The sequence below is a fragment of the Camponotus floridanus genome, unplaced genomic scaffold, assembly GCF_003227725.1.
Source record: "Camponotus floridanus strain SB8 unplaced genomic scaffold, Cflo_v7.5 scaffold165, whole genome shotgun sequence".
Lineage (NCBI taxonomy): Eukaryota > Metazoa > Arthropoda > Insecta > Hymenoptera > Formicidae > Camponotus > Camponotus floridanus.
The window spans coordinates 201,970-223,701 of NW_020229287.1; the positions used below are offsets into that span (position 1 = coordinate 201,970).

The window sequence follows — 21,732 nt, forward strand, 5'->3', positions numbered from 1 at the left end:
CCTTCTGTGAATAATATTGCAAGCGTGAATCACATTTCGAGTTGAACAAAATATCGATGAAAAACCTATATTTGCACAAAGATATTTTTTTGCACCGATCGTTATTCAAAAAATGGAATCTGTTACAAAACGTACATTTAGGCGTAAATTTTCACTTGCGTATTAATTTATCATTATTTTATTCACTTGAGACTCTCGTCTATTTTCATTACTTTGTTATAATCATGTATCTTTGTTTTTCAAGTTCGAATTTGTTAATTTGCAATTATATTAATGGAATGATCTTGCATGGACAATTCACAAAGTTTTATTACATTTCTCGTAGAGTCAACATGCAACCGGAAATGTAATCGCCATGATAGAACATCTCTGTCGGGAATATCTGTTTTGCTAAAATTCACCGTGGTGTATAGTTGTGTTTCTTGAGTGATTTATGAAATACCCATATGCAGAGTTTCCAACGGTATCTCCTTAGTTATCCGGAACACGGTACGTTATAACGTGCGTTTTCCACGAGCAGAGACTCAATCGTATTGTATAAAAAAGAGAAGAGAGGAAAAAATTAAAATAACAAACGAAATCCATGTAGCATTTCCGCAGGAAGTTATTGATAATCAGCGATTTGTTAACCTGTTTTGTCAAAGGGTATTGTGTAAATTAATTGCATTATTTTTGCATACAAAAGACATTTGTTGCGATTGCCCACAGCGCATGGAAAGTAAAATATATATGCCATATAAAGTTCAATGCTTCCGTTCTCGTTGCACATAAAAAATGCATTAGAAAGACGTTGCATTTTTCTCTTAAAATATATCTATAAATTTCTTACGTATTCAATGTCTTCTTAAGGAAAATCTTGATTTAAAATCGTTGTCAAAATTTATTAGTTTTAGCAGAAAATATTTTTATCGCGCTAAATCAAAAATTTATTAAAAAGAGGCGATCATTTATGAAAATTGTTAAAAATAGATTTTACTGTTTTTTCATTGTTATATATAACCATATATGAGAGCAGCCCAGTCGAGTATCTTAAATTAAAATATCAGATCTCAATAATTTAATTGAGTTTTTATTAGACTTAATCGATAATTTGGAGGTCACAATTATGTGAAGAAAATATCTTTATTATTATGTGTACTATGGACAGAGATATTACGACACGAAATTTTCACTTAAGAGAAGCCTTGTCGGAACAAATTACAATTAAAAATTTTTATGCAAGATTGCCAGCGGCGCAGGCAGTTGATATAATAAACTGTGGCCAATTGTGCTTTTTAATAATGACAAGCGAGTTTATGCCACGTTTGAAATAAATATTTATTTATATACACAACACAGTTGTAACAGTTTAATTAAATTTCTAGAAAGAAACATTACGAAAAAATTATAATACTTCTCTTGATTTTATGAACTTTGAAATATGTATTAATATATATATATATATATATATATATATATATATATATTAATATATATATTAAGATATATAATTAAGATAATAATACATATATATTATATTAATATATATATATATATATATATCTTAATTATTAATCTTAATTAATTAATAATAGATCTAATTTTCAAGATTTTTTAAATATCTAATACATATATATATTTTAAATAAAGAATTTCTAAAAGCGCTGTGCATGTGTATGCGTGTGTCATTAAAAATGATAAAGTCAATCAAAAATAAAAAAATTTAATGTAAAAAAAGGTCGGCGCTGCTGTAATAATTTAAAATAATGTTTTGACTGTCATAATAGCTACCATAATAAATGTAGCAACATCAAGTTTCTTTCATCACATTTTTTTTTACTTTCAATTAACCTTATTACTCTTATTAACATATATATTCTACTCTTAAAAATCTTTATAAAAATTTATATTTTAAACATATTTAAAATTCAAGAAGCAGTTTTTAAGCCTGCTTAGGAGAATAAATAAAATATTATCTTTTTAATCGAATTATTAAATCGTCTATAAATAAAATATGTTTAAAAGTAAATACACAACTTTAAAGCTTGTTTTATTTAACAATGAAAGATATTAGTTGTCTTTTATATTAGGCAATTATGCCCAATAATTTCACAAAGGGAAACTGAAACGCAATTTTCATCCCTTCGCGCAAAATTTTATGAAACAACCAAAGATTTTGCAACGACACAAAGGCTGGAAGTTTCTTTCACGATACTTCCGACAGATTTTCTAGTGCGTAACAGAGGCCGAGTTACGGTCACGGGGAAAATCGATATCGTTATGTACTGGGGTAATGTCACTCTTCAAAGAGCTCCGTTCTACTGGGCGACCGCTAATTACTTTCCGATCAGCAGAACGGTATGTCAAAGTTGCTTTGTCAAGAGCCGTTTCATGGCTGCGTGAAACCTCGAGTTCCGTGTACATTTCATTAAGTATCCGGGAACAAGGCATCGGGAACGAGGATGCCTTTCGTTTATGATGATATATGTGTACGATGAGCATAAAGGTCGTCGAGGACTTGTGTCTTTGATATATTCATCGCTGATGCCGTCCGCCCACGCGCGAGTAATCGAACGGAATCAATTTGTAAAAGCGCACATTTTTTTTCCTGCCGTTTCGTATGGAAGAAAATCGATGACACAGAGTTACCCCGTACGTATAACTAGCATCGATGCTCCGGTAATATCTTTTAACCCCCGCGAGCTATGTGTGAGAGCATTGTCGTGCACTCGGGTAAAAAATGATTTCCTTTTAACATAATGAACAGCGAGAAAAGTAGAAAGAATAAGCTAAAAGTCGCGTAGCATAGAGAAAAGAAGATATTTAATTTCCACGGCTAATAGCCATGTCTAATTTCCAAGCGCATTTGAATTTTTTCCCTTAATGATGCTTGGGCGCAGTCTTGATGATGCCTTGAAATTACTGATTAAGATTCAAGGGCCGGATCTAAGGAAGCGAGCTTTCACAACGCCGTAAATTTATCTTGCGCTCAAAATTGTTAGAAAAAAGATACATCGAATTCATTTATTTTAAATTTCCTTTCGTGCAAAAAATTCAAATTGTATTTTATATAATTTTACTTTGACTACTAGAGAAGAAGGAGAGAGAATGTAATTTCCTTTTCATAACAATTTTGAGCACAAAATAAATTTGATGATCTTGCGAATGTATCAAGATTAGAATCTTTGAGACTAAATTTTCCATTTAAAAAAATCTTATTTTTCAAAGTCGCATATCTTAGGAACGAAAAGAAAAAGTGTCATATAATTTCGAGCATATATTAGGAATATATATGGAGGAATATATATGGAGGAATATATATGTTAAAAGAAGAATGATCCCTGGGATGTTAAGTTATATCAAGATTTAGCAAATTTTATTATACGTATAATGTCATATTTTATATGAATATCAAAAGAAAAAAAAATCTGTTATTCTTGTAGTCTTTTTAGAAAATTTTTTGTGCAATTGGTTTATTGCAACTTTATCGAAAAAAAATTTGGGTGAAATGATGTAAGACTCTTTCTCGAGAGAAATAAAGTATAAGAAAACGAGCCGAATTTAGATATGTCGCGTAAAATAATATTTTTGGACGCTAATTAACAATCTTTAACAAGGATTCGTCCGGACGTTTGTTTCAGTATACCGATTGGGATCGGATAAACGATGGCTACAATAATCAAAAGGCGGTAGCGGACGTCGTGGGCGATTATTATTTCATCTGCCCATCCACGCATTTTGCGCAATTGTTCGCGGATCGTGGCATGAAGGTCTACTATTACTTCTTCACGCAGGTAAGCGATTTCTGCTGTCAACATTTTATAGGATAGGCATCAGTCATTGAGGACGTCAAATGACAGTCACTAGTTGATAAGTTGTCATTATACGCGCGCTATAATATTTCAGACTAAGGTGACAATTTATCTTCATAATTTATGAAGTAAGAAAAATATTTTGCACTTTAATCTATCGAACCTCTCATTCATAGTGGCTAGTACATAATTTATGAGACACTCTGTGTGCATGCATTTGAATATATTTGCGGATTCCCATTTTTCCAACCATTTATAACTATCGTAAAACTAAATATTTCCTTATCTAATGTTTATTTCTATTTTCTGTGATAATAATATTTTATATCTACGTGTATGAATTTCTTGGTACAATTTTTTTATAAATTACTTCAATTAGATTTTTGAAGTAAAAATTTTCATTTTTTTACCTTTTTTTTAATTTTTACTTTAAAATGTGAAAGTATAACTAATAGTAATTTTTAAATAATAATTTTAATATTGATTTTTTTGGAAATTGTATAGGAATAATCAACGCATTATTAATTATTTTTCCTACTTTATATCTCTCGGTATCTTCGTCTAATTCATTAGTATTATTCAATAGTATGTCAAGTTTTGATTGTACGGAATCTAACCCATTTTAATTAATAATTAACTCGAGTCGTGTTGTACAATATTAGAGCAAAATTACTAAATTATACCAATTATATAATTATATAATTATATAATTATATTAATTATATAATTCGCTTAACATTATATAATTAATGCTTGTACTTTTAGTAATTAAAAAAAAATAAAAATTACTTGTATTTTTAATAATTGTACTGTTAGTAATTAAAAAAATAAAAATAAAAATTAAAAAGCGAATTATATAATTCGCTCAACATTATATAATTAATGATTGTAGTTTTAATAATTAAACGTAATGTATAAGTATAAAATGATAGTAATTTTGATGATAGTAATTTTGATGATAGTAAAGCTTTCGAATTGTTCCCCCGAAATAAAGTGCGTATCGTGTGTAATTAAAACGTTGCGCACAATGTCGTGATTATCGTATTCTATCGATTAATGCGATTATAATTGGCTGCGTTCAGTAGAAAAAGTTGCTTTGCAACTGTTGTAAAATTCGTAAGCTTGATTGGTATATGCTCTTAATTTTGACTGAATCTAAGAGCATACACCAATCAGATTCACGAATTTTACAACAGTTGCAAAGCAGCTTTTCCCGCTGAATGCAACCATTAACTATGTTTTCGCGAGTGAATGTGAATGCCACAAAAGGATAAACAAACGAATATGATAAATTTAAATTTATTTAATTCACTTTTAAAAATAACTGCTCGTTTATCTTTACCATAATAATTTACTTTATATCATGTGACATAAAGGTATATATAAAATATTAATTTTCAGATTTTATCGTCAGGTACATTTAAAATGCTTAATAAAATATTTATAATATATAATTTATAATAATATAATACGTTATATATATATATTTTTTTTGTTTAATTAATTAATTAATTTATAGTTACATTTATATTAAATGATATGAAAAATTAAAAAACTTTAATTATTACGTGTATACCGGTAATTTTTCGTATACGTGTATATCCCTCATCGTCTCCAACAATATTATCTTTAAGTCACGTACACTCAGCACAGCGTGATTGTTGGTACTGAGCTTTTGTCGCCCATTCTCCCAAAGTGGTCCGACAGAACAGAGTTTACAAGACTAGGAAATTACCGCAAAAGTATTATGTAAATTGGATTCTGAGCCGCTTGCATAACGCAACAAGAAGATTTCACGATGGAAATAGCCGAGAGAGGGAACAGAACGAAAAGATGAAAAAAAAAAGAAGTAAACACGTTGGAGGATTAGTCGAACATCGAGTGAGATGGATCTAATGATGCAAGGTGAAAACAATTATCCTAACGCAATTATGCCATTAATATCTTCTTTGGCTAACATGACAAGCACGACACTCATTCGTGACGTCAATCACAATCATTCATTCACGTCGTAGTGAGAATATTTGGATAGCGAATAATAGGGAAATGTCTCTCTACGCTTTCCATTATCAATCACGCGTATTCGCGTGATTTATTTTGCCGGCATCGCGATTTTGCCGAGTGTAATCACAGCGGAAGACAATGCGTTCCCGCAATGTCATCGGAGTGTATAATGTTTAGATCTAGAACACGGCAAATTGTGCACATTCATTCGACACTATATAATTATCGACCCTCTCCTCTCCTCTCCTCTCTCGTGACCATCCCGAAATTATATACATAAATGCAAACTCATGCGAGAGGGAGTATTTATAGACACGAACGATATATGATGTCGCGTTTGCCATATTGCTCGTATTGTCATCGTACTCGGCTCTTTATCGTGCTTATCTTCCTCGCGAAATCACCATCGTTGAAAACTTGTTGATTCTTATACATTCAAATTGCAGTATAGCTGAGAAAATTGTTACCAAATGACAGAATTGGCGAATAAAAGCCGAGGTAAGAATTAATTAGAGCGTAAGAAAAGAAGCTTTTTTTCTTTTTTTTATATATTTATTATATATTTTTTATATATTATATATTTATTATTTTATTTATTATGTATATTTATATATTATCTTTTTTTATATATTTATTATATATTTTTTATATATTAAAAGAAGCTTTTTTAATATATTCCGGGAATTGTTATTATTTTGAGCCTATTTTTTTCATTTTTATTTTAGAAAATTGTATTTAATTATTTCGAGATAGCTCGCTCACACGAATATTCGATTAAACATAATTTTTGTGATATTAATAGGTTTATTATATCTACTATGCCACTTATATATTTATTTCATTTTTAGCTATTATGTAACATAAAATATACAAAATTTGTCTGGCACACTAAAGATTTTTTTTTAAATACATAAATAACATTTTTTTAAAAGAAAAATTTAAATAAATAGTATTTATGTAGTATTATCAAAAATATCAAATATCTTGATATATAATAATATAATAAAATATATAATAAAATTTATTAACGTAACCTATTTTAAAAATGAAGGAGATTTTATTTACTTATTTATATAAAGATTAATTTGATAGGATGATTTAATTTTCAGCCACTGAAAAAAAAATCAGTGGATTTATTAACAACTTTATCATCATTTTATTGATATTTTTCATCAAATCTGTTTTTATTTTCTTCTTGATATAGAATTTCATTGATATCAGGTTCATCGATATAACGATATAATGAAGCATTTTTGAAATCGACGAAATCGACGCACGATTTATCACTGATTCGAATAAGAAGCAATCTGTGGCCACGTGCCAAATCTAGCTTAACCGAAATCACAAGGAAATTCGACCTTCCTTCCCTCTCTATCGCTCTGTCTCTCAGATATCTCAATTTAAGTTATACGTGTAGGGTTATTGAATTCTTCGCGAAAGCCGATAGTATAGAATGTTCAACTTGAAAAGTGACTCCATATGTCTTAATACGTGAACTTTTGAATTGAAATAAATTATAAAATTTGAACTTCTTTTTTTACTTTCTCGTATTTATAGTTACGAAGTTAGTGGATTCCTAGAATTTCAAAGTTTGCCAATCAATAGATTTTAAACAAACAGCAAAATTTAATAATCTATGCATTACACACATATAATATTTTTTAAAATATTTAAGTACACTCTCTAGAAATCCTGCATTAATATAATCATATTTCACACAATATAACATATCAATAGAAACACTTAGTGCCCAAGATATAACTTATAATAATGTTATAAATTTTGATTTTCATTTAATATTATTAGCAAAAAAAATTCAAGAGAGTAGAAAATTATGAAAATCACTTAAAATCATTGATTAGTTTATATTTATTAATTTATTATATTAGTTTATACTTGAAAAAATTTGATTAATTTATTATAAATTGTTACTATATAAATACTATACTGGTTTAATTTTCCCTTCTTACATGAAATATAAGTGTGGATAATACATTTTTTCAATCTTGCTAAATTAATTAAATTTATAGTCACAATTTTATGATCATTCAAGATATTATTCTTGTCATAAATACATAAATTGATATAATAAATGTTCAAATTGCATAACGGCTTCTTTATTCCGCGTTTGATAAATGCAAAGTTTGTGATATGTTTGAATGTCGTGAACGTTCATTGAAAATTATTTAAACCCGACGATTCATTTCTGCGGTTGACGTCTTCGCGTGAGAATGCTGGAAGTCATTGTGGGAAAGAAATAGAGAAAAGAGGAAAAGGAAGAGAGAGAAAAACAGAGAAGGAAAACAAGAGAGACGGTTGAGAAAGAATGGAATGGGATAATGCAGGTGCTATTTAAGAGACATGAGAGATTATAATGATAAAAGTAATAATAATTTCTTCTTTTGCTTCATTTAACGTTGTTCAGTTTTTTGTCCACATTATTGATCTAAAGAAAGTATTACATGCATTGAAAAATATCTGTGATTGTTTATAAAAAAATTGTTGATCAAATAATAATGCATTCTTGTAAAAATTAATAAGATTAATATATTAATAATAGTAATAAGATTTTTCTTTTTATCGCATTGCATAAATTAATACAAACGCATTTTAAGCATTGCATAAATTAATTCAAATGACTGCTTTCCTTGCTTTATTTCTCTAAAATAAAACAAGGAAAGCAGTCATTTGAATTTTTATTCAAATATAACATAATTTTTTAGTGCAATATGAGATTTACAGATATTTCATATTGAATGTTTTTCGTTCAAAGTTTTTTCGTGCAAAAGGATAGGTCAGAGCAATTCACTTCTCCCTGGATAATCCATTTTATGAGAAGAAATAAATTCCACATAGTATTGATGAAAAAATCTGCACATGAAATAATAATGTCTTGAAGTGGAAATGAAAATGCGATAGAAGGGGCAGGACGTGTATTGCGAGGGAAACATTTGATCGGACATCGATAATAAATAAATATTCTGTCAGCACGTTTATATCGTTTTTGCAACTCGGACTTTCCTCACTTCCGTATTCTGGCAATCGCGATGTGTGATTCAATTTAATGCGATAACATGATCTCGAAGTATCCCTCTCTCGCGTACTCGTCGTATTTTTCGCTCTCTGGGGCATTTCGATGGTAGCTTTTGCGTCAAAAAAGTAAAAAGTTTGTGCAAAATGTATTTCAAGTCAAGGAAATAAATAAAAAAATAGATATACCGCCCACGAATCTGTATAATGTTATATCGTTTTTTTTCCCGACAATATGGCGTATGTAATGGCTTACGCGTAACATTATTGATTAATAATTCCTAACATTCCACAGATTAAACGTTCTTAAATTTTTCAAAGAGATTCGTCATTTTGATCTTCATTTATATTAAATATTATGGCGGTCAAAATTTTGCCCTTCTCCTGCAAAACACACAGATAAAAAAGACATTCTTATTTTAAAAATATGTTTAGTTTTAACATGGAAATCTTGAAATGATTATATCGCGTTAATTTAAGAAAAATATAATTGCTTGAATAATTGTTTACTTGAATAAAGTCATTTTATATAGTTCAATCGAGAAAAATATATTCTCATGATTTAAGATTTAATTTTCTTGAATGGAAAAGAAACAATGTTGAAGAAAATAACATTTTTAAATCAAAGATTATAATTTTCTTAAAGTAGAATTAAATAATTATATATTCTTGAGGTGACAGTTACAATATTAAAGAAAGACGATAATATTGTTGAAATTTAAAATTATTAAATTCTTCTAAGAAGATTAGAAATTGTTGCGTATATACGAAACAATGAACGCGTTAGTTTAAGTATAAATTTTGATTTGACACTTCTTTTTTTCTGTGCATCCTTTCCTTCAAAAAAATATTAACCTATTCAAACTAGTTTGTTTTCTAAGTAAAAATTGTTAAGGCTTGGTTAGAATTTTAGATGGGTCAAGTTTAAATTTTTCTGGGATGGAGATGTAGGACGAAGAAGTTGATCCCATCACGCATATGCTCTTGGCAATAGAATAAAATAATAAAATACACAATTTTTTGTATAAGTTAGAAATTTACTTGTTTTTTCTCACTTTATTTTTATTAAAAATTGATTAATTTTATAAAGAAAAGAGACGATCTTAATTTTTCTATATATCAGTGTAATCGAACTATTTACAAATATTACAGATTTGTTTCTTAAATTTATGAAAAGTAGAAAATTTTGAAATGATATATTTGGGAAATCAGAAGAGTTCGCAACGTGATTCAAAATGATTCGGAACTTTCCGCAATAATATATGCGAAGATCAAAGTGATCGGTAAGGTATAATCTTTTCGGAAGATTTATCGAAGAGACTATGTTATCAGAAAAGCTTGCGTGAAGAAATGAATTTAATATAGAGTGATTTAATGAAAAAAGGACAATTACGACGCGAGAAGAGATTGCTATAATTAGCAATTAATTTTTACTCCGCCGCAGATTCGCCAGAGATAGAACTCAGAAATATGGGGAAAGTACTTTTAATGGCGTAGCATATCTTGCGACGTATAATGTATTATTTTGCGTAATTTTATCCATGGATGAAGTTCTTTGAACTTCAGATACGAAGAGAGAATTCGCAGAAACGCAATAATAATATTCAAAAGAGAGAGAGTAGAGTTGAAATTACAAATGGGAATCCCAGTTTCAACGAAGAAAACTTTGGTTTTCTCTTCCATCGTCAATTTCAATATTGTCTAGATTGTCACGTTATATTTTCAGTTGCGGTCGCTACGTTATTTTTAACATATCACAAATATTGAATGTACGTGGCAGGTCAACCTAATCTAACTTATCGTGAAAATCACATTTCAAAATTTTTAATTCTTATCAATAATAAAACGCATTATTGAATAATAATGTAAATGATGAGTTTAATGAATAGAGAGTTTTGCAGTAAATTCCCAAAAAAAAAATAAATATAAAATAATAATATAATAATAATAAATATAATAATATAATAATATAATAATATAATGATAATATAATAATATATAAAAATAATATAATAATAATATAATAATATATAAAAATAATAATAAATATAGTGATGCAAATGATGAGAAGAAAATCAATTATTCAGCTGGTGAATCAGCGAAAGATTTCTTTTACCCGAATGATCCTTCATAAAATCTATTCAAAAGTCGTATCAAATTGTATAACAATTTCGTACGCATCTTCTTTATCGTATATTATCCACAACGTATCAAACTCATGAACCGAGAGAGAAGAGTTACCGTGAAAAATAGCGCTTTTATTCAATCCACGTTGTTGATCATGTCACTCTTTCCCTATCTACATTTGACGCTGCTCCTTTTTCCTCCACCCCCAGTTTCCCGCTCATTTACTTGGTACGTTCCCTATTTTTCACCACTCTATTCCCCCGCCCTCCCCCAGTCGCGCTTTTCAATTTGTGTAGCTCCCTCTTTTCCCCTTTTATTCCCTTCCTTCCTTTCTCTCACTTCTATTCTCTCTGTCTTCACCGCAGCTCCTGGACTGCCATGAGACGTGCGTAAAGCGAAATGTCGAGGCACGAGGAGGTTCGAGCAATTAGCGGAGAAGGTAATTTATCAGACGGGTAGCTCGGTTCTCCTGAAAGTAAAGAGGATGTCATTACTCATGCGCGCCAGCCGTAATCTTAATAACGGCTTTACCCGCTGGTTAGACGAAGCTTTCTCGCGCTCGCTGCCCCTTTTTTTCTCGTCCACGCTGGCCGTTTCCGTCCTTGCGACTTGTCACAGAGAGATCGATATTCAATCACATGTCCCAATCACGTGCCGATCAGGTCATGGCAATCCCAAATGCTTCGGAGCTTGACTTTTCCATTGTAATAATACTGTTTTGGAACCTTGGTATTTTCTATTTAAATATCATAGTAGAAGTCAGGAAAGTACGTGTAATTATTCTTATAAAAAATTAATAATTATATAAGAATTATTTTATAAGAATAATTGATTAATTTTTTATTAATAAATTATTCTTATAAAAATTAATATCGATTTTCTATTCGATATTCTCTACTTTATGATTATACACATACATTTATACAAATGTATATAAAATGCCCTTGCTACAAACATTTAATTCAACGAAATATTTAATTTAGAAATAAATAAAAAAATGGTTAAAATTTTGGTTAAAATTTTGGTTTAAATTAGTTTATATTATATTAAATTAAATTAATTTTTGTTTAAATTAATTAATTAAACAAACATTTCGAGGAAAATATTTTTTCTTGCTTCTCATTTTGTAACAAAAAGTTGAAAATGTCTCAGTTTTTTTTTAATAAAGCTAATATTACACATACTTCATTATCTTCAATAATCTACAAATATAGTAATTATTTGAATAGCATTATGTAACATTATCTCTCTGAGAATCTGATAGAAACGTAGAATATATATAATATGGGGTAATTTTCAGCTCTTATAGTCTGCATCATCTATTATTTAATACTATTCCATCTCTAGATACATTTCAAGGTACATTTCAAGGCAAGAATATTTTTAACCCTCTGACATGTGTTCACATATTCTCGGTTAAAAATAACATTACTTAAGGTTCAGGAATATTTTATAAGTTAGGTTATTAATTATATTTTATTTATATTAATTAAATATTAAATTTGTCTCTTTTAAAAACATTTATTCTTACTGACAAATGTTGTAGTGACAAGTTAAAATTAAAACCATGTACCTATGAATTAAAATTTGAAAATACGTACAGCGACATAATTCTATATATAGAATACATATATCTGTAAAATTAAATGCAAAATAGTGTGACATATTTTATCCTTAATTTGAAAAGTTAAATAAAAAAATATTATTTTTGGAGCAATACGACAATCAAGGAATTAATGATAGAAATATGTATGTTACAGAGAACGAGTACTAATGTGTGGGGGGAATGGATGGGTGTGATGCATGGTGACGAAGTGGAATATGTCTTCGGGCATCCGCTCAACGAAACTCTGGTATATAATGCCAAAGAGCGAGAATTGGCTACCAGAATAATTCGCTATTACTCGCATTTCGCATACACAGGGTAAGTATATGACAACATTACTATAAGTTCTGTAATTCCATCTATTGAGTGATATAAATATAATAGATATAATCTATTTAATTAAATATATATTCAGTTATTTTTTTATCTATTTTATTATTTTGTGAAGTATATGTTTTATGATAAATTTCAAAATATGCAATAAAGTGAGATTTTCAATAATAATCGTTATAAGATATTGTCACAGCGGAAAATAAAATCTGTTTCGAAAAATTTTGTTTTGGATGAAAAATATTTAAAAATCAAAATAATAATTATTTAAATGTATAATAATTGTTATGAGAAACTATATTTATTTACTTGTAACTTTAATTCATACGAATCTTTGCATTAACATAAAAAGAATTAATTTTTCGAAGTAACGTAGAAATTAATTTATTTTGTTATTGTGTGTGATAATCAGTGTTAAACGAAATTGATTAACTTTATGTAAAAAAAGAAAATGTAGCTTCATATAGAATATGTAAAATCGTAATTGTCACATTAAAATGTATATAATTATAAATTATTTAGCAAGTATAATATTCTATTTTAATCATTTTAGTATAATTTTAATATAGTTTTAGATTACTAAAAATATCAGAATTTTATTTATTATTATGAAAACAACAAAAAACTGAAGAATCTTCTGACATTGTACGTTTGCATATCTGCAAAGTCAGATATAACTTTCACAATCTATGACATACGTTTGAGATCTGAGAATACTGATTTTATAGACATTCGATAAAGTTTAATGCAAAGGTTGGCAATGTTTCTAACAGTCACGACTACACTTTACGAAAGACATATGGAGAGGACACTGGGATCAATTTTATCAAGGACGATGTCTATGTCGTTCCATTGGCTTCTAGTTTTTATAGGTCACAAATCATATACACAAATGCAATAATTATCTATTATAAAAATTATTGACCGTTTTGACAAATGTACATATTTTTTATCTATTTTTACTCTTTTACGAAAAAACAGAGCACAAAAATTGTTCAACTTGAAAAAAATGTTATAATAAATATTATAAAAAGTTGTCAATCTTCAATTGTCAAGTCTTTAAAATTTGCTAAAAAACATAGTTCAGGTACTGTTGTTTGGAAATATTAATTTTAAAATTCTCTATCATATAATTCTTACTAATAAAGGAATCTTGGGAAGCTGAAAATTCTGATTTTAATGAAACTTTACACATATATACAAGAGTAAATAGATTAATTTAGACATTTTCAGTTGCGGTCTAAAAATGATTATATATCTACATATAATCTCCAAAATTATTGTGTTAAATATAAATTATATATAAAAAAAACTATTATATATTAAATATTATGCATAATTTAAAATTGCATAAAAAATGATATAATTGTGATAGATCATATTATTTATAAAAATCAATATTTAAAATTTAATGAAAAATTGTACAACTGTGACAAATCATATTATTTATTAAAAATCAATATTTTATGGCGTATGCATATTTATTTAATGAATTTTATGCGAATACGTGTGCGTGAAATAAAAGTTAGACATTTAACTAAATTAACAAAATACTTGGTAATTGCGTTGATATGTTAAACGTATAATAATATGTAAATGTAAGTAATATATCATATGACTGCGCACCAATACGTGTGTGCGAATAAATTCGCTAATATGTGAAACAAAGTTAATTTAAATTTAAATTATAGCTCAGAGAGAGAGGAAGAATAATTTTTTTCACACTAAAAATTCGTTGATATTCGCATTCGAAACTTTCATGTGCTAGTATGGAAATGTTAATATCACACATAAAAATTTTCTTTGAAACAATGAATCGTAGAAAAAGGAACTTAAAAAATTTCACATAAATGTTTACATATTATTGGATTATTATAAAACTTTTATTTTTTCAATTCTTAATTTTACAAAATTTTTTTGGTTGCATTTTAGATTTTAATAATAATTTTCGAGACAAACATATATACATATTTTAACTGAAATATGAAATATGAAAAATGTTGATTATATTCAGTTATAGTGACAATTATCGAAAAAAAATCAATTGAAAATTACAAGAGATGATTAATTTTAATTTAATAATTTTTAAAAATACTACGATTTTATACTAAATTCTTTTTATTATTTAAAAAACTTATTATGCTTCTCAATTAAAGAGATCATAAATTCATCGAATATTTAATTTTTTCTTTTGATTATATGTGCAAAATTAAATATGAAAATTATTTATCTATAAAAAAAATTATTTATCTATAAAAAATTTATTTTATTTAATATTTCTTCTATTTGATATAAAATTTTATGTTATGTATTTAATTAAATTTATCGTAAAATATTTCGCATTAAATTGCACACTTGGCTACTTTTCTCTTTTAATAAGATATTAAAACCGCAATAAATCGATTAAATTTAATTATAAATTTTAATGAAGTTTTATTCTTTTGCGTTGTAATAATATGAGATTGCTCCAATTTTTATGCATATAAAGCATACTTTTATTTATTAATTTTGAATAAAACAAGAGCAGTTTCCTATTTTATCGTAAGATGAGTTTATGAAGATTTAAAGTTATTATGACATCTCTTAAAATATTATGACATTCTTAAAATTTAAAATTTTTTAAATCGACATAAATCGATCGATGTAAATGAAAAACTAGAAAAAAAAGAATAATAGGAAATAAAAATTACATATTCGTTTTTAAATATGTTATAATAATCTGCAATTATATTTGATAAATATTTTCAAAGAATTATTTTTGCATATTTTTACCTTTAAATGGAAACATAATTAGAGAAAATTTATTTATTTCTCTACAAAACTTTATAAAACTTTATGAAAAGTTCACTTAAAGCACATTCTCAGGATATATCCCAATTTTCTGTGAAATACTTTTTAAAAAACATTACTGTAAGGAAAACTTGGTTAGATTATATAAGATAAAACAATATAATATACCGTCCCGGCAGGAAAATGGTCTATTCATTGCTCTGATTTAATCAGCTTACCAATAGGTATTATTGAAACAAAACGATCGATAATAGTATATAATTAACCGAGGAATCGCATAGAACTGCTCCAAATGCGATTGTAAATTAAAAACAATTACAAAATCAAATAATGTCAAGAAAATAAATTATAAAATTTGTTGGCAAATATTTTTCATTCCATAAAAGTAATTCAATCATAATATTTACATATGTTCTGTAATATTTACATACTTTTTTCTATTTATATATATATATATATATATATATGAGAACGTAATATTTTTTAAAATACAAGAATACTCTAGCTCTATTATAACATTTTTATCATTTTTTTCTGATAGATTATGATCAAAACGTATAAAAAAAAGCTATAAAAGTGGAATGGAGCGAGAGATATTGCTAGAAGCAATGGCAAAGCATTACGAATGGGTATCGATGTTTTTTTTTTTGGAAGAAATAGAGAAAGATGTAATTCTTACAAATATTCAATCAATACTTTTATTGAGTTAAAATATGAATTTCTATGTTTCGCCGAATTTTATAATTAAAATAGAAATTATTTTTGTTGATCTGAGACGTTTTTCACTGAAGTTTCGGAGAAAACATACCTTTTAGCATTTTTAAAAAATTGAAATCTCATAATTAAAATACTTTAATCAATCAAAAATTGGTGCAATTATTAATTATAATATTAGTAAATCTTTGTAAATTTCACAAATAAAATCTGCTCATCATAAGTGTATTTTATAGTGATTTAAGGAAATGTGTGGAACATTATTACACTGTTTTAGCCTATATATAAAATAATAACGCAATCTTTTGCAAATATATATTGTTGGAGATAGCAAACGTGCTTTTTCTATTTACCTCGCGATGAATGTATGTATTTACGCGAGGGAGATCTCGGGCAAACCGTGCTCTTTCTCCATCGGAGACAGATTCCATTCCGTTTGAAGTCGAACGCTTCTCCATCCGACTCGCCTTCCACTCTCGTTTCTCCTGATTTTACATCACTCGTTTCGCGTTGCCTCTACCACCTCCGCCCTTTTACGATAGCTGCCGCTCGTTCTCGGGACATTCGACGATTTGCGAGTGACGTTCAACCATCCTTACCTCTTGAATTATTTTTCAGGATGCCGACACCGGATGAATCCGATTGGCCGCCTTACACCAGGGACCAACCGCGATACTTTATTTTGGACGCGGAGAAGAAGGACTTTGGTCAAGGTCCACGCACGACAGCCTGTGCATTCTGGAACGATTTTCTGCCACGATTGAGGGGGATCCCCGGTATGTATAAGCGAGAGAATTAGCTCTCGACTCATTGATCTTAACGAGTAATCGTGCACATGGAACTACTCCAACATTTCTATAGGTTGCCTTAAATCGCAATAGTCCTTGACAGATATAGCCATTATGAAAATATGGAACTTGGTTTTCATCAACGAAACACACTAATCGCACAATCTTTCAATTCTTTTCGCTCCATGAATACATTTTTGTAATATTATATAAATATGGCTATAATTTATAACGTCTTACGCAATCATCTTCAAACTTTTGTGATTTGTCATAAAATGAAGAGAATTAAATTTTATTTTCTCATCAAACTTAGGATAAATTAAAGAGATTAATTCTGTAAAAAAATCTCTTTAAACCTTTCTCTTTCATTGCGACCTAATATCTAAATTAAAATTAACACATTTTTAATACCGAAAAAAATTGATTAACGTGAAAAATCTATTATATGATTCCTCATTCAAAGAAATATCTAAGATCTTTGAAAGAATAATCCTTGGAAAGGAATTATTAATCCATCATAATGTGTTTTTGTAAATCAAATATATATATATATATATATATATATATATATGATTTCAACTTTTGTCAAAACATTTTTTTCTCAAGTGCCTTCCTAAAGAGATATTGTAGTGGAAACTTTAAAATCGTATACCCTGTATAGCTTCTTTTTCAGATAAAAATAAAAAATGACATCAATAATATATATTTAATTCACATCAAAGTTGCAAAAACACTTTACTGCCGGAGAAATTTATTTTATTTCAACTGAAGTAGAGTTTCTTCAAATATTTTATTTTATAAAAAAAAAGGTATACACACAATATGATAATAATTAAATATGGTCACATTTGTTAAGTAATAAAGATATAATAGTAGATAACAATAATATTATATTATATTATATTATATTATGTTATACACATTATATTATAATTATAATTATTATAATATTATAAATTCGATAGGGAAATGACTGTATTAACATTTTAGCGAAAACAAGATCAAAGCAAATTCGCAAAATTGCCACACTCAAATATCCCGATGCTATATTAGTCACGTAAATATTTCACGTTAGCAATATGTATGACGAAATATGGTACTATCAGTTACATTCAAATTCCCCCTCTCTTTCATCGTCAATAAATATATATTTTGAATTTCCGCGCAATAGTACGTGAAATCGCTCAGAGACATTTTTATGAAAAAATATGTAATTATGATTAGAGATAATTATAAAATGTTTCATCGAGTCCTGGCTTCGTTCTTAATTTTAGCGTGATAAATAATTCAATTATTCTTCGATCGATGGTTATCTGCTCTTCAATGTGTTGGCTATTTCATTGTATCAGCAATTGACATTGTGTTAGAGAGAGAGAGAGAGAGAGAGAGAGAGAGAGAGAGAGAGAGATTTTGTGTATCGGGACGAATCCAATAGTCGCAGCTCTGGCCAGTTGTTATTGCAAATAATTTTGATGTTTCTGTTTATGTATCCGGAATATATCGGATTAAACAGCAGCGATTGTTTGCGAAACGAAGCAAGCGATTGCACACGTATTCATTTCCAATAGTTTTCCGTTGAATGTTGCAACGCGTGATAACGGAAAATCATACATAATTGAAAACTTCCGCTCGCACCATAATGATTGTACTTGCAGAAAATATATTAACTTGACTTAATCATATTACGCGAAATTCGCGATGCGTGCTACAAATTATTATTGACTTTGTAATAACAAAACTTTCATATCACGCATTACATATTTACCCTAATATTTCAAATCACAAATCAACATAAATTATTAGTATAGAATTATACATATATAATACATTCATTTTCAATTTTATTTATTATTTTTTTATTATTATTAATTAATAGATATAAAAATAAAACATTTTTTTATTTGGGAAAATGATTTATAAAATAATTTGTCGCGCGCATGCGAAGAAATTGTGTAATAAAAGTATTCAAATAAATTTTATTTTTGCGGTAAAGAAAATTTTTTATATGAATATTTACTATAATTATTATAATATATTATGTATGTATAATTATTATAATATATTATGTTATAATATATTATATATTATTTCTTTAAACAACATATGTTATTAATCCACTTAAAATGAGTCGAGATTAAATTTTATAAAAAATATTGTTTATACGTTTATATTAAACGTTATAACAATATTTCAAGGTAAATATTTTTCATGTGTGTGTGTGTGTGTGTGTGTATGTGTCTTCTTGATAATGCAATAGCACAAAATATTATTCAAGAATGATTTAAGCAAGATTCGAATTTTTATCGAAAGAGAGTCTTTAAACTCGTCTTGTAAATAAAAATCATAAAACAGGAAACCTTTCTTTTTTAGCCTTCATATTCGCAATTTATAAACACATTTCTTATCTTCACTCATTTCGTTATTTTATTCTTTTTTCAGACCCTACGCCCGAGGCGTGCAAAGGCACAATGGCGTCGAGCGTTTTAGCGGGTGCTGGCGTGCTGCGTGGTTCACCAATCTTGTCCATCCTCTTACTTCCGGTGCTGGCGGTACATAGATTCATATAAGTGATTAATCATCCATGTCAACAAACCCTTTACACGGCTGGCAGGTACCCGGCTGGACAGAAACGCTCCACTCTGGCGCCACCGTCCGACAAACAGGTCCTATAACGAGCGTTGTTTACGCTTCAAGGTCGCATTAGCGGTCGTCAACCATTCGTAGATCGATATAAGCCCATCGTAGGACGTACACAAGGCTATCGTCCCATCTTAAAGCAGTAGTTCGTTTTCACTGTGTCGTTATGTCACCGGTACTGGTAGCACAGCGCGATGTTTGCGAATGATAATCAAGATGCTCCTAGCAAGGGGCTTCGCGCCGCTTCGAGATAATCGATCGATTCACGCGATCGAAGACGCGCGATCGTCTTACAAAAAATCCATAACGAATAGCCGTCGAATGATCGACGTCAGCAGGATCCGATTCGCACATCTGGATTCTAATGTATCCCACCTTCATCTCGTGCAATCGCGCACATCTATCTGGATTCTAATGCTTTATCTCCGATTCGCTGTCCCTTGCAAAATCCGCTCTCATCGATTCTCATCGATCTCTGGACTTGATTGATCTTATCGTAGATTTGATTGTTAATGCGAGATACAATTATCGTGGCAAAAACTTGCACGAATTTATATCGTGATTTCTCGTGACACGAATACCTTTAAATCGATTGCCGCAAATTTTAGCGCGGGCAATGGTTATCGTAGGATGATCGATGCTTGATTGATGACAAAAATGACGATAACAAAACGTAATCGAATTAGGAAATCCGTGATACAGACTCGGAAAAGATTGTTCCCGCAATGAAGATTAAATTAAAATGATCGTGAATCATTTTATTCGAAGTTTATTCGTGATGGTTCCTGATCGCTCGCTTGATTTGAACTCGGGTTGCGAGAAACCTATGCTATCAGCTGCGAAATATCTTACAACGTATTTGATCTCTCTTGGTTTGCGACATCAATCGTTTAGACTAAGTTGTATACGCAAGACCAATTTCAGGATACGAAAGCCAAGGAGAAGAAATGACGAAGACGGTAAATAGCGAACGCTTAACTAAGGAAGGTCGGAGTAGAAGGACGTGAATTATTAACTCCGAACTCATTAAATCGGAGAGCGACCAAGTAACGTCAATTTTTACCGCGTAAATCGCGACAAAAATGTCCTTAAAAGGATCTTTGAGCATTCATTTTTTGATAAAGAAGCACTCAACCACATGTAAAATGTTCATGTTTGCGAAATTAAATGCACTTATCCCGAATACCAAGATACATTTTGTAATCGAATGATTACATCGATATTTGCCGACGTATTAATAGAATATAATTCTTTAACGATGAAAAAGGATTTGACGTACAATTGAATATTGATGAATACGCAAATTTGAGATTATTGAGAATATGATACATGATCATTAAGTGTAATTAAAGATTTACAATTAGATAATTTTATTGTACAATACATAATTACAATAGATAATTTTATTGTAAAAAAAGAGAATAGAATATTTAGGAAAATTTAGAAATAATTAATTACATCACCAAAAGAACAAAAATACCCACCGGTTTTACTATAGGTGTATTCTAATCTTTACATAATTAGAACGACCTCCTTAGAATATTATAAAGCAGAACGGATAATTCCATTATTAGCAGTTATATTCTAGGTAAAGCAGCAGACGGTAAAGCATAAATAAATCATACACCAAATCAATTTTGAGAATATTATCATAAAAGATAGATTTTAAAAGAGACCTAATAAATAATAGGAATCTGTTAATTGTAATTATCATCAAAAACTATCGGCCCTAAATTGCCTCTGTGCAATAAATCATTCATTTTATAGTTGACAAAGTCAACGAAGCAAAAAGAAGATTGATAAGACCGAGGAATAACACTCATCTAAAAGTTATATTTTCATCCAAGTGCTCAACACGATTTTGCAAGAAATTTAACTTCTGCTCTTCATAATTTATCACGCTATAAGTTGCCGT

General features: G+C 28.8%; 1 protein-coding gene across 2 annotated transcripts in view; it reads left to right on the forward strand.

Moving 5' to 3' along the window:
- Positions 1 to 21,191, forward strand: part of LOC105250564 (acetylcholinesterase) — a 113,744-nt gene extending 92,553 nt beyond the window's left edge. For both annotated transcript variants that reach the window (XM_025407171.1, XM_011256724.3), the window contains exons 4-7: positions 3,621 to 3,773; positions 12,713 to 12,876; positions 17,011 to 17,168; positions 19,620 to 21,191. In XM_025407171.1, the coding sequence (XP_025262956.1) occupies positions 3,621 to 3,773; positions 12,713 to 12,876; positions 17,011 to 17,168; positions 19,620 to 19,747 (603 nt within the window). In that variant the 3' untranslated portion in view covers positions 19,748 to 21,191. The remainder of the gene's footprint in view (positions 1 to 3,620; positions 3,774 to 12,712; positions 12,877 to 17,010; positions 17,169 to 19,619) is intronic.
- The last annotated feature ends 541 nt before the right edge of the window (positions 21,192 to 21,732 follow it).